Source organism: Somniosus microcephalus, unplaced genomic scaffold (assembly GCF_052327205.1).
Source record: "Somniosus microcephalus isolate GS21.2 unplaced genomic scaffold, FLI_Smic_1.0 unresolved_chr1, whole genome shotgun sequence".
NCBI lineage: Eukaryota > Metazoa > Chordata > Chondrichthyes > Squaliformes > Somniosidae > Somniosus > Somniosus microcephalus.
The window spans coordinates 68949014-68964171 of NW_028225179.1; the positions used below are offsets into that span (position 1 = coordinate 68949014).

Genomic DNA, 15158 nt, shown 5'->3' on the forward strand with positions numbered 1-15158 from the left:
CACAGGAAGAGCCCAGGGGTACTGAGCTCCACACACAGAGCATAGGAAGAGCCCAGGGGCACTGAGCCCAACACACAGAGCACAGGAAGAGCCCAGAAGTACTGAGCACCACACAGAGCACAGGAAGAGCCCAGGGCTACTGAGTACCACACACAGAGCATTGGAAGAGCCAAGGGGTACTGAGCCCCACACACAGAGCACAGGAAGTGCCCAGGGGTACTGAGCCCCACACACAGAGCACAGAAAGAGCCCAGGGTTACTGAGCCTCACACACAGAGCACAGCAAGAGCCCAGGGGTACTGAGCAGCACACACAGAGCACAGAAATAGCCCAGGGGTACTGAGTACCACATACAGAGCACAGAAAGAGCCCAGGGGTACTGAGCTCCACACACAGAGCACAGGAAGAGCCCAGGGGCACTGAGTACCACACAGAAAGCCCAGGAAGAGCCCAGGGGTATTGAGTACCACACACAGTGCACAGGAAGAGCCCAGGGGTACTGAGCCCCACACACAGAGCACAGTAAGAGCCCAGCGGTAATGAGCTCCACACTCAGAGCACAGGAAGAGCCTAGGGTTACTGAGTACCACACACAGAGCACAGGAAGAGCCCAGGGGTACTGAGCCCCACACACAGAGCACAGGAAGAGCCCAGGGGTGCTGAGCTCCATACTCAGAGCACAGGAAGAGCCCAGGCGTACTGACACTCACACACAGAGCACAGGAAGAGCCCAGGGGTATTGCACCCCAGACGCAGCACAGGAAGAGCCCAGGGGTACTGAGCCCCAGACACAGAGCACAGGATAAGCCCAGGGGCACTGAGCCCAACACACAGAGCACAGGAAGAGCCCTGGGGTACTGAGCCCAACACACAGAGCACAGGAAGAGCCCAGGGGTACTGAGCCCCACACACAGGGCACAAGAAGAGCCCAGGGGTACTGAGCCCCACACACGAAGCACAGGAAGAGCCCAGGGCTACTGAGCCCTACACACAGAGCACAGGAAGAGCCCAGCGGTCATGAGCCCCACACACAGTGCACAGGAAGAGCCCAGGGGTACTGAGCCCAACACACAGAGCACAGGAAGAGCCCAGGAGTACTGAGCCCCACACACAGGGCACAAGAAGAGTCCAGGTGTACTGAGCCCCACACACAGAGCACAGGACGAGTCCAGGCATACTGAGCTCCACACACAGAGCACATGAGGATCCCAGGGGTACTGCCCCACACACAGAGCACAGGAAGAGCCCAGGGGTACTGAGCCCCACACACAGCATAGAAAGAGCCCAGGAGTACTGAGCTCAACACACAGAGCACATGAGGATCCCAGGGATACTGCCCCAGGCACAGAGCACAGGAAGAGCCCAGGGTACTGAGCCCCACACACAGAGCACAGGGAGAGCCCAGGGGTACTGAGCTCCACACACAGAGCACAGAAAGAGCCCAGGAGTACTGAACTCCACACACAGAGCACAGGCGGATCCCAGGGGTACTGAGCCCCAGGCACAGAGCAGAAAAGCCTCTCCGTCCTTGTCTATGTCTGGCCTTCTCTCTCTAACTCTCTGACTCACCAGGTCTCTCTATCTGTGTCTCTGTCTCTCTCATTCTATCTCGTTTTCTCTTTCTCTTTAGATGTCTTTCTTTCTTGTTCTCTATCTCTTCCACTCTGTCTCTCTCTCTCTCTTTCTCTCTCCCCCTCTCTCTTTCACTCTCTCTCCCTCTCTCTCCCTCCCTCCCTCCCGCCCTCTGTGCCTCCTTCCCGCACTGACTGAGCCTCGTATCTCTCTATCTCTGTATCTCTTTCTCCCTCCCACCCACCCACCCTCCCACACTCTCTCCCTCCCTCCGTCCCTTGCTCTCTCCCTCCCTCTCTCTCACTGACTAACACCTCATATCTCTCTATCTCTCCCTCCCACCCTCTCTCGCACCTTCCCAACCACCCTCCCTCACTGGAACCTCGTAGCTATCTCTCTCTGTCTCTCCCTCCCTCCATCTCTTCCTCCCTAACTGAAAACCCATATCTTTCTATTGTGGCGTACCGATCACAGAACGGACACAATCCGCTTTCCGATCCGTAGACTATAAATCAGGCGTCATGCCTTTAAGAAGGATCACACCTTTAAGAAACTCGATCTGCAACATAGTTAAGCCCAGAGCGGGGGAGGGGCAGTTGAAGCTGTGCACTGAGGAAAGACAGTCGTACTTTGTGTAGTCTCTGACTCCATTTTGTGTTCAGCATGCAGCCTCAACAATTAAACCTTTTCTGTTGAACCTCTCCGAGTTCAGTATTTTTTGCTAGGAGTACGTAGACTCCTACACTATCTCTCTCTTTCCCTCCCTCTCCCTACTTCTCTCCCTCCCTCACTGACTGACTGACTGACTCCCCATATCTCTCTATCCCCCTCTCCCTCCATCCCTCTCTCCCTCCCTCACTGTCTGACTGACTGACTCCCCATATCTCTCTCTCCCCCTCTCCCTCCATCCCTCTCTCCCTCCCTCACTGTCTGACTGACTGACTCCCCATATCTCTCTATCTCCCTCTCCCTCCATCCCTCTCTCCCTCCCTCTCTCCCTCCCTCTCTCCCTCCCTCCCTCCCTCTCTCCCTCCCTCACTCACTGATTGATTGACTTCCCATATCTCTCTATCTCCCTCTCCTTCCATCCCTCTCTCCCTCCCTCTCTCCCTCCCTCTCTCCCTCCCTCACTCACTGACTGACTGACAACCCATATCTCTCTATCTCCCTCTCCCTCCATCCCTCTCTCCCTCCCTCCCTCACCGACTGACACCCCGCATCTCTCCATCTCCCTCTCTCCCTCCCTCTCCCTCACTCAGGTATTAGCACCCCATATCTCTCTATTTCCTTTTCCCTTCTGCGCTCTCTCCCTCCCTCCTTCCCTCTCTCCCCTATCTCTCTATCTCTGCACCTGCTGATGCAGGAAATGAGCTTGGGCTCTCTCTATGCATAGATAACCATGAGATTATTGTTAGCAATCTGCAGAGAGCGACACGCCGCTCACACACACACACAGTTGAGCTGAGAGGAGCAAGGCAAAGAGCAAACAGCATCGGAGGAGACGGGGCAAGTCGATTCATTCCCATGGCAGAACCAGGCTCACCTAAAGCAGCAGGTAGGGCTAGAATTTGCTGAACGTGTGCGCACCCTTCAGGAGCTCTCTCAGATTCCTCCCGTTAGAATATCATCGGAACGTGGGCACATAGGAACAGGAGGAGGCCATTCAGCCCCTCGAGCCTGTTCCGCCATTCAGTGAGATGTGGCTGATCTGTATCTTAACTCCACCTACCCGCCTCGGTTCCGTAACCCTTACTACCCTCGCCCAACACAAATCTGTCCATCTCAGTCATGACATTTTCAATTGACCCTCAGAGCCTTTTGGGGGAAGAGAGTTCCAGATTTCCACGACCCTTTGTGTCAAGAAGTGCTTCCTGAACGGCCTGGCTCTAATTATAAGGTTCTGCCCCCATGTTCTGGACTCCCATCCCCCTCACCAGAGGAAATAGTTTCTCTCCATCCAGCCGATCAACTCCTTTAATCATCTTAAACACCTCGATTAGATTGTCCCCTTAATCTTCTAAACTCGAGGGAATCCAAGCCTGGTCTGCGCAACCTGTCCTCATATTCCAACCCTTTTAGCTCTGGTGTCATTCAGGTGAATCTGCGCTGCACCCACTCCACGGTCAACATATCCTTCCTGAGGTGCGGGGCCCAGAACTGAACACAGTAACTCCAGGTGAGGTCTGACCAGAGCTTTATACAACTGCAGCATAACTTCCTCCCCTTTGTATCCCAGCTCACTTGAGAGAAAGGACAACCTAATAGACCTGTTAGTAAAATTGAAGGCCGTGGGATAAAGGGGGCAGCAGCAGCAGGGATCCAAGATTGGCGAAGGGACAGGAAACCGAGAGTTACGTTTTGGAACGGTTGTTTTTCGGACCGGAGGAAGGCGGTGGGACAAAATGGTGTTTCCCCAGGGTTCGGCGCTCGGCCCGCTCCTGTTTCTGATAGCTATATAATGACGTGGGGGCTACAGGGCGCAATTTTGAAACTTGCAGATGACACGAAACTTGGAAGCGTAGCAAACAGCGAGGAGGAGAGTGATAAACCTCAAGAGGATGTAGACAGGCTGGTGGATTGGGCGGACACATGGCAGATGAAATTCAACGCAGAAAAGTGTGAGGTTATAGAGTTTGGTAGGAACAATGAGGAGGGACAATCCAAACTAATGGTACAAATTTAAAGGGGGTGCAAGAACAGAGAGACCTGGAGGTTTTTGTGCACAAATCTTTGGGGGCAGGACAGGTTAACAAAGCAGATAATAAAGCATATGGGATCCTGGGCTTTATAATTAGAGGTGTAGAGTACAACTGTCAGGAAGTTATGCTGAACCGATATAAAACACTAGTTTGGCCTCAGCTGGAGTATTGTGTCCAATTCTGGGCAACACACTTTAGGAAGGGTGTGAAGGCTGTGGAGAGGGTACAGAAGAGATTTACTAGAATGGTTCCAGGGTTGAAGGATTTTAGTTGCGTGAATAGACTGGAGAAGCTGGGGTTGTTCTCCTTGGAGCAGAGAAGGTGAAGAGGAGATTTGATGGAGGTGTTCAAAATCATGAGGGAAAACTTTTGCACGCAGCGAGTGGTTAGGATCTGGAATGCACTGTGTGAGAGGGTGGTGGAGGGAGACTCAATCATGGCTCTTCAAAGGGAATTGGATAAGTACCTGAAGGAGAAAAAATTGCAGGGTTATGGGAAAGGGCGGGGAGTGGGATTAACTGGATTGCTCTCCGAAAGGCAGGTGCAGATTCGATGGGCTGAATGGCGTCCTTCTGTGCTGTACTAGTCTGTGATTCTATGTACAGTATATAACGGGTAAAAGGGATCGATTCACTCCTATCTGGTACTGTACGGCCCGTGTGTGTCTCAGTGTCAGCTCCTGTACATGTGCAGCACACAGCGGGTAAAAGGGAACGATTCACTCCCGTCTGGTACTGTACGGTCCGTGTGTGTCTCGGTGTCAGCTCCTGTACATGTGCAGCACACAGCGGGTAAAAGGGAACGATTCACTCCCGTCTGGTACTGTTCGGCCCGTGTGTGTCTCAGTGTCAGCTCCTGTACATGTACAGTACACAGCGGGTAAAAGGGAACGATTCACTCCTGTCTGGTACTGTACGGTCCGTGTGTGTCTCAGTGTCAGCTCCTGTACATGTGCAGCACACAGCGGGTAAAAGGGAACGATTCACTCCCGTCTGGTACTGTACGGCCCGTGTGTGTCTCAGTCTCAGCTCCTGTACATGTGCAGCACACAGCGGGTAAAAGGGAACGATTCACTCCCGTCTGGTACTGTACAGCCCGTGTGTGTCTCAGTGTCAGCTCCTGTACATGTGCAGCACACAGCGGGTAAAAGGGAACGATTCACTCCCGTCTGGTACTGTACGGCCCGTGTGTGTCTCAGTCTCAGCTCCTGTACATGTACAGCACACAGCGGGTTAAAGGGAACGATTCACTCCTGTCTGGTACTGTACGGCCCGTGTCTGTCTCAGTGTCAGCTCCTGTACATGTACAGTACACAGCGGGTAAAAGGGAACGATTCACTTCCGTCTGGTACTGTACGGCCCGTGTGTGTCTCAGTGTCAGCTCCTGTACATGTACAGTACACAGCGGGTAAAAGGGAACGATTCACTCCCATCTGGTACTGTACAGCCCGTGTGTGTCTCAGTGTCAGCTCCTGTACATGTACAGTACACCGGGTAAAAGGGAACGATTCACTCCCGCCTGGTACTGTACGGCCCGTGTGTGTCTCAGTGTCAGCTCCTGTACATGTACAGTACACAGCAGGTAAAAGGTAACGATTCACTCCCGTCTGGTACTGTACGGCCCGTGTGTGTCTCAGTGTCAGCTCCTGTACATGTACAGTACACAGCAGGTAAAAGGTAACGATTCACTCCCGTCTGGTACTGTACGGCCCGTGTGTGTCTCAGTGTCAGCTCCTGTACATGTACAGCACACAGCAGGTAAAAGGGAACGATTCACTCCCGTCTGGTACTGTACGGCCCGTGTGTGTCTCAGTGTCAGCTCCTGTACATGTACAGTACACAGCAGGTAAAAGGTAACGATTCACTCCCGTCTGGTACTGTACGGCCCGTGTGTGTCTCAGTGTCAGCTCCTGTACATGTACAGCACACAGCGGGTAAAAGGGAACGATTCACTCCCGTCTGGTACTGTACGGCCCGAGTGTGTCTCAGTGTCAGCTCCTGTACATGTACAGTACACAGCGGGTAAAAGGGAACGATTCACTCCCGTCTGGTACTGTACGGCCTGTGTGTGTCTCAGTGTCAGCTCCTGTACACGTACAGTACACAGCGGGTAAAAGGGAACGATTCACTCCCGTCTGGTACTGTAAGGCCCGTGTGTGTCTCAGTGTCAGCTCCTGTACATGTACAGCACACAGCGGGTAAAAGGGAGCGATTCACTCCTGTCTGGTACTGTACGGCCCGTGTGTGTCTCAGTGTCAGCTCCTGTACATGTACAGTACACAGTGGGTCAAAGTGAACGATACACTCCCGTCTGGTACTGTACGGCCTGTGTGTGTCTCAGTGTCAGCTCCTGTACATGTACAGTACACAGCGGGTAAAAGGGAACGATTCACTCCCGTCTGGTACTGTACGGTCCGTGTGTGTCTCAGTGTCAGCTCCTGTACATGTACAGCACACAGCGGGTAAAAGGGAACGATTCACTCCTGTCTGGTACTGTACGGCCCGTGTGTGTCTCAGTGTCAGCTCCTGTACATGTACAGCACACAGCGGGTAAAAGGGAACGATTCACTCCTGTCTGGTACTGTACGGCCCATGTGTGTCTCAGTGTCAGCTCCTGTACATGTACAGTACACAGTGGGTAAAAGGGAACGATTCACTCCCGTCTGGTACTGTACGGCCTGTGTGTGTCTCAGTGTCAGCTCCTGTACATGTACAGTACACAGTGGGTAAAAGAAAATGATTCACTCCCGTCTGGTACTGTACGGCCCGTGTGTGTCTCAGTGTCAGCTCCTGTACATGTACAGTACACAGTGGGTCAAAGTGAACGATTCACTCCCGTCTGGTACTGTACGGCCTGTGTGTGTCTCAGTGTCAGCTCCTGTACATGTGCAGTACACAGCGGGTAAAAGGGAACGATTCACTCCCGTCTGGTACTGTACGGCTCGTGTGTGTCTCGGTGTCAGCTCCTGTACATGTACAGCACACAGCGGGTAAAAGGGAATGATTCACTCCCGTCTGGTACTGTACGGCTCGTGTGTGTCTCAGTGTCGGCTCCTGCACATGTACAGTACACCGGGTAAAAGGGAACAATTCACTCCCGTCTTGTACTGTACGGCCCGTGTGTGTCTCAGTGTCAGCTCCTGTACATGTACAGTACACAGTGGGTCAAAGTGAACGATTCACTCCCGTCTGGTACTGTACGGCCCGTGTGTGTCTCAGTGTCTGCTCCTGTACATGTACAGTACACAGCGGGTAAACGGGAATGATTCGCTCCCATCTGGTACTGTACGGCCCGTGTGTGTCTCAGTGTCAGCTCCTGTACATGTACAGCACACAGCGGGTAAACGGGAATGATTCGCTCCCATCTGGTACTGTATGGCCCGTGTGTGTCTCAGTGTCAGCTCCTGTACATGTACAGCACACAGCGGTAAAAGGGAATGATTCGCTCCCATCTGGTACTGTATGGCCCGTGTGTGTCTCAGTGTCAGCTCCTGTACATGTACAGCACACAGCGGGTAAAAGGGAACGATTCACTCCTGTCTGGTACTGTACGGCCCGTGTGTGTCTCAGTGTCAGCTCCTGTACATGTACAGTACACAGTGGGTAAAAGGGAACGATTCACTCCCGTCTGGTACTGTACGGCCTGTGTGTGTCTCAGTGTCAGCTCCTGTACATGTACAGTACACAGTGGGTAAAAGAAAATGATTCACTCCCGTCTGGTACTGTACGGCCCGTGTGTGTCTCAGTGTCAGCTCCTGTACATGTACAGTACACAGCGGGTAAAAGGGAACGATTCACTCCCGTCTGGTACTGTACGGCCCGTGTGTGTCTCAGTGTCAGCTCCTGTACATGTACAGTACACAGCGGGTAAAAGGGAACGATTCACTCCCGTCTGGTACTGTACGGCCCGTGTGTGTCTCAGTGTCAGCTCCTGTACATGTACAGCACACAGCGGGTAAAAGGGAGCGACTCACTCCCGTCTGGTACTGTACGGCTCGTGTGTGTCTCAGTGTCAGCTCCTGTACATGTACAGTACACAGTGGGTCAAAGTGAACGATTCAGTCCCGTCTGGTACTGTACGGCCCGTGTGTGTCTCAGTGTCAGCTCCTGCACATGTACAGTACACCGGGTAAAAGGGAACGATTCACTCCCGTCTGGTACTGTACGGCCTGTGTGTGTCTCAGTGTCAGCTCCTGTACATGTACAGTACACCGTGTAAAAGGGAACAATTCACTCCCGTCTGGTACTGTACGGCCTGTGTGTGTCTCAGTGTCAGCTCCTGTACATGTACAGCACACAGCAGGTAAAAGGGAACGATTCACTCCTGTCTGGTACTGTACGGTCTGTGTGTGTCTCAGTGTCAGCTCCTGTACATGTACAGTACACAGCGGGTAAAAGGGAACGATTCACTCCTGTCTGGTACTGTACGGCCTGTGTGTGTCTCAGTGTCAGCTCCTGTACATGTACAGCACACAGCGGGTAAAAGGGAACAATTCACTCCTGTCTGGTACTGTACGGCCTGTGTGTGTCTCAGTGTCAGCTCCTGTACATGTACAGTACACAGCAGGTCAAAGGGAACGATTCACTGTGCGGCCCGTGTGTGTCTCAATGTCAATTCCTGTTCGGTTGAGACATTAAACCGAGGCTCCGTCTGCCCTCTCAGGTCGACGTAAAGGTCACATGGCACTATTAGGAGAAGAGCAGGTGGCGTTTGCCCCTTGTCCCGTGCCCAATATTTATCCCTCAATCAACATCAATATAAAACAGATTATCTGGTCATTAAACGAGTGCTGTTTGTGGGATTTTGCTTTGCGCAACTGGCTGCCGTGTTTCCTACATGACAACAGTGACTACACTTCAAAAGGTACTTCATTTGTTGTAAAGCGCTTTGGGATGTCCTGAGGTCGTGAAAAGCGCGACACAAATGCAAGTCTTTTTCTCATTTTCTTGCAACCCAACTCCTCGAGGGTGAACCAAGTGCCTGCAAACACTGGGGTGCGATACCCTGCGACGGCACATATAGACCCGCCTCAGTTTCACTTCCGACACAAGGTTCCCCCTGCCCCTGGCAGGGAGATGCGTTAATGTGTTCATGCCTCCACTTGCAGACCGCAACACACACAAATACACAGCTGCAGAATTAGCAGGAAGTGAAATATCTGACACTGCACTAAGCTCAAGGGAGTGTGGCAGAAACTGCTACAAATAAACATACTGTGAAACCCGGTCCCAGAGGGGGAAAGGACAGTATATCTAACGCACTGTGAAACCCGGTCCCAGAGAGGGAAAGGACAGTGTATCTAACGCACTGTGACACCCGGTCCCAGAGGGGGAAAGGACAGTGTATCTAACACACTGTGAAACCCGGTCCCAGAGGGGGAAAGGACAGTACATCTAACGCACTGTGAAACCCGGTCCCAGAGAGGGAAAGGACAGTGTATCTAACGCACTGTGACACCCGGTCCCAGAGGGGGAAAGGACAGTGTATCTAACGCACTGTGACACCCGGTCCCAGAGGGGGAAAGGACAGTGTATCTAACGCACTGTGACACCCGGTCCCAGAGGGGGAAAGTGTAGTGTATGTACCTTTAAGAGAGAACTACTTTTACAGCTCCTGTATACTGTAGTACCGGCAGTGACCACACCTGTATATCAGCCTTGAGCATGCCTCTGTACCCCCAGTCTTGAGACTACCCTACTCCAGTAAATACCTGTTGATTGTTAAGTTACAGCATCCGTGTGGTTATTGAAAAACATCATACTCTCAGAATCACGGATCTAACAGTGGCGATGAGTGTCGATTCGAATCTACCTGCAACTCTGCATTTCCCTTCACGGATTCACTCCGGGAGGACGGTGGAAGAAAGTCGAGGCCAGAAACACGGGCGTCGACCACGAGCAACTGCCCAGTCGTCCGGCAGAGAGTGAACATCGCAGGGGAGGCTGTGGAGAGCCGGGCTTGGTTCCCCAGCCACGATGATCAGCAACAGACTGACGACAGGTACCAGGTACAGTGCAGACCCTTCCCGGACAGCGGCGGCTGGAGCCGACCGACGGCAGAGAAAAAGCCGAGCAGCGTCGACGGGGTAAGATAGAGGGTGAAGCGCACAGGGCGCAGCCGGGGGTTGAAAACCGAGCGGCGTCGAGGAAAAATCAAAACGGAGAGAGAGAGGGTAAAGCAGCAGCCGAGTTCAGGACCGAGCTGCGGAAACGGGAAAGGCGCACAGAAAAAAAATGCGCAGGGCGCAGCCAGGGCTCAAGGGCTGAACAGTGCCCGCGGGGAGAAGAAGGGAGAGCGCGGGAGACGCCATTGAACTGCGGAGAAGAAGGAAGAGTGCGGGAGACGCCATTTTTAGAAGCCGCAGCGGAGAAGAAGGGCGAGCGCGGGAAGAAAGGAAAGCACGGGAGACGCCATTTTGTGCCGGCGGAGAAGAAGGGAAAGCGCGGGAGAAGCCATTTTGTGCCAGCGGAGAAGAAGGGAGAGAGCGGGAGACGCCATTTTTGACAGTTAACTCACACCCAAGGATGCCGAAGAGTGGCAGTATCTCTACGTTCGACAATGAAGTCGAAGATTGGGTGACATATGTGGAACGTATTGAGGTGTACTGCAGGGCGAATGAAGTGCCAGATGCTAGGAAAGCACTGGTTTTGTTAAATTCCATGGCTGCAAAAACTTATGGGTTACTGCAAAACCTAATAACCCCAGAGAAGCCCGTGAATAAGAATTTTGAAAGCATAGCAGAAATCCTACAGGACCACTTAAACACCACACCGCTGCTGGTAGCAGAATGATTTAAGTTCCATAAAAGGAACCAACACAAAGACGAAAGCAATGCTGAGTACTTAACGGAATTGCGCAAGCTATCGAAACACTGCCAGTTTGGAGTGGGACTAGCAGATACGTTAAGGGACAAGTTTGTGTGTGGGCTTCAAAGTGAAGGAACCCAGAAACGGCTTCTATCAGAAAAGGATCTTACGCTGGACAAGACTTTCAGTATGGCAGTATCACACGAAGCAGCCGCAAGGGGCGCTGCAGAGATACAACGGAGACCGCAGGAATATGGCACCAATGAAATGTCCTATGGAACAGGGAAGTTTTATCGCTGCGGCAGAACAACACACGACCAGAAGGATTGTTGGTTCAAGGACCAAGTGTGCAGACAATGTGGAAAAGCAGGACACATAGCAAGAGTCTGCAGGTCTGGGAAGAAAACCAACAGCAAGAAATCTCAACAGGAGAAGTACAAAAAGGTACACAAGGTGATGGAGAGTAGTTCAGACGAACAGAAAAGTGACACAGACTCCGGAAGCAAGGAGCTGGGTTGTCTGAAACTACATAAGGTAACCAAAATGGAGGATCACCAGACTATCTGGGTTACACTCAAGATAGACGGAGTCCAAGTGAAAATGGAATTGGACACAGGATCAGCCCTAACAGTCATAAACCAAAGGGACTACAAGCGGCTATTTTCACATATACCCTTGAAAGCTACAGAGATTGTCTTGAAGATGTACACGGGGCAAAAAGTCTACCTCAAAGGAAAAATAAGGGTGAAAGTGATATACAAAGGCCAGGAAATACCTAAAATGGACTTATATGTATTGCCAGATGGAGGACCACCACTGCTAGGACGTGAATGGATCCAGAAGATACAATTAGATTGGCATTCCATACAGGCACTGAAGGTTGAGGCCAAAAAGGATGACGACGTCACACCTGGACGACTGTCAAAAATGCTAACTGACGCAAAAGAAGTGTTTCAGGAGGGACTCGGAACACTAAAAGGCATAACAGCAACGATTAAAATAGAGGAAAATGCAAGCCCAAAGTTTCTTAAGGCCTGACCAGTGCCTTATGTGATCAGACCAGCCGTCGAAGCAGAGCTGGAAGGGTTGGAACGTTCAGGAGTACTGTCCAAAGTAGACTGGAGCGAGTGGGCTACACCCATCGTTCCTGTAATGAAGAGGTCGTTGAGTAATACGCCTGGGGAACCAAAGAAGGTCCGCATCTGTGGGGATTTTAAGGTGACAGTGAACCCAGTCCTTCACATGGTATAATATCCACTTCCACGAATTGAGGATATTTTCGCCTCGCAATCTGGAGGTAAACGCTTCACCAAAATTGATCTGGCCCAGGCGTACCTGCAAATGGAGGTAGAAGAAGCCTCGAAACAGTACCTCACGATCAACACTCATAAAGGTCTCTATCAATACAATCGGCTGGTGTTCGGGTAGCATCGGCTCCGGCTATTTGGCAAAGGGCGATGGATCAAGTCCTGCAAGGGATTCCAGGGACCCAGTGTTATTTGGACGACATCCTGGTCACGGGCGAAAATGACAGTGATCACCTCGCCAACTTGGAGAAGGTGCTCACCAGATTAAAGGAATATGGGCTACGAGCTAATCGCCACAAGTGCGAGTTTTTCCAGAAGCAGATCTCGTATTGTGGCCACGTCATCGATGAAGAGGGGTTACATAAGCCCCCTGAAAAGATTGAGGCAGTAGTCAAGGCTCCAGCACCGGAAAATGTGTCGCAACTGAGGTCGTTCCTCGGGCTGGTAAACTACTACCATAAGTTCTTACCAAATTTGTCCACGGTATTACACCCACTAAACACCCTACTGCAAACAGGGGTACCATGGAAGTGGGATGATGAACGTAGATGAGCTTTCCAGAAGTGTAAAGAATTGATCACATCAAAAGAGGTGTTGGCCCATTTCAACCCAGCACTACCAATTCATTTGGCATGTGATGCATCACCCTATGGTATTGGAGCGGTGCTGTCGCACAAATTCCCAGACAGGTTGGAGAGGCCAGTAGCCTTTGCGTCTCGGTCACTAACCTCAGCCGAGCGCAACTATGCCCAGATTGACAGGGAGGCCCTCAGCCTAGTATGGGGAGTAAAAAAATTCAACCACTATCTGCATGGGCAGAAGTTCACCTTGCTGACTGACCACCAACCATTTGTCTCCATCTTTAATCCTAAGAAGGGCGTTCCAGTGATGACTGCACAACGGTTACAAAGATGGTCCCTGTTTCTAGGGGCGAATCAATATGAAATAGAATATAAAGGCACGAAACAGCATGGAAACGCTGATGGGCTATCACGCCTGCCACTGCCTTCTGTGGAGGAAGCACCAGCAGTGGACCCTATCGAGATATTTTATTCGTCAATAATTGAACGATTGCCAGTAACGAACGCGGATATAGAGAAGGAGACCCGCAATGATCCGACACTGTCTCGGGTTTATGATTTGACGGTGAGGGGATGGCCAACACATGGTGACTCACTGTTGCGAGCATTCTCATCCAGAAGAGAACAGCTGTCAGTATGCCAGGGGACCTTGATGTGTGGAGCCCGAGTGGTGATTCCACCCAAGTTAAGGGAGAGAGTGCTAAATCAGCTTCATGAAGGTCATCTGGGAGGGGTGAAAATAAAAAGCCTTGCTAGGGCTTATGTGTGGTGGCCGGGGATCGATCAACAAATCGAGGACCTAACCAAGAGCTGCTCAGGATGCCAGAAGGTCCAAAATGCACCACCACATGCCCCTCTACACCCATGGGAGTGGCCCTCCTCTCCATGGCAACGGGTGCACATTGATTTTGCTGGTCCATCCATGGACTCAATGTTCTTAATAGCAGTGGATGCTCACTCGAAATGGCCTGAGGTGATCAAAATGTCCTCAACCACTACAGAGAAAACGATTGCAGTCCTACGGACCATATTTGCCAGGAACGGCTTGCCAGAGCAGATTTGCTCTGATAATGGACCACAGTTTGTGTCCGAAGAGTTTCGGAAATTTATGAGAAGGAATGGGGTCAGGCATTACACATCCGCCCCGTATCATCCAGCCACAAATGGATTGGCTGAGAGGTTCGTACAAGCCTTTAAAAAGGCGATAAAGGACATGTGCAACGATGAAATTCCACTAAAGCATAAGGTGGACAATTTCCTATTAGCCTACAGAAATGCGACACATGCAGTCACCAACCAGACCCCGGCCATGATGTTCTTTAACCGAAGGTTGAGATCTCGTCTGGATTTTCTCAGACCAAATGTGCGAAGAAATGTTCAGGATACACAATTCCAGCACATCAATGAGAAGCCGACAAGGAGCTTCAATGTAGGACAACCAGTCTTGGCCCGTGACTACCGAACAGAGAAATGGCAACCCGGAACGATATGCACAAGGCAGGGGCCATTAATGTACACAGTGGATGTCGGGGAGAACATTGTGAGATGCCACATCGATCAGATCTTAGCGTCACAGGAACGAGTCAACCCCATGACTCGAGTACCTGGGGATGAACCCGACATACGGGTAGCATCTACCTCAGAACCAAAGCAGTGGAAACCGATGAACTAACCGACGAAAAGGGGCCAGAATCGCCTCCGCACCAAGAACAAGAACCTCAGGAAAGGCGCTATCCCGAAAGGATCAGGAAGCCGCCCCAAAGACTGAATGTATAAATGGACGATTGTTGTTTAATGTACATGTTAAAGTGTTAATTGTTATTTGAATATTATGGGTACTGCTAATCTAAAAGGGGAGGAATTGTAGTGTATGTACCTTTAAGAGAGAACTATTTTACAGCCCCTGTATACTCTAGTACCGGCAGTGACCACACCTGTATATAAGCCTTGAGCATGCCTCTGTACCCCCAGTCTTGAGACTAACCTACTCCAGTAAATACCTGTTGATTGTTAAGTTACAGCATCCGTGTGGTTATTGAAAAACATCATACTCTCAGAATCACGGATCTAACAGGAAGGACAGTGTATCTAATGCACTGTAACACCCAGTCCCAGAGGGGGAAAGGACAGTGTATCTAACACATTGTGACACCCTGTCCCAGAGGCGGAAAGGACAGTGTATCTAATGCACTG

The 15158-nt window shown here is 51.3% G+C and overlaps 1 protein-coding gene across 1 annotated transcript in view; it reads left to right on the top strand.

Annotated features, from left to right (window-relative positions):
- Positions 1 to 3032: 3032 nt before the first annotated feature.
- The window catches only part of LOC147095467 (active breakpoint cluster region-related protein-like), a 334266-nt gene continuing 322140 nt past the window's right edge, over positions 3033 to 15158 (top strand). The window contains exon 1 of the mRNA XM_085974613.1: positions 3033 to 3127. Within this exon, the coding sequence (XP_085830739.1) occupies positions 3097 to 3127 (31 nt within the window). The 5' untranslated portion in view covers positions 3033 to 3096. The remainder of the gene's footprint in view (positions 3128 to 15158) is intronic.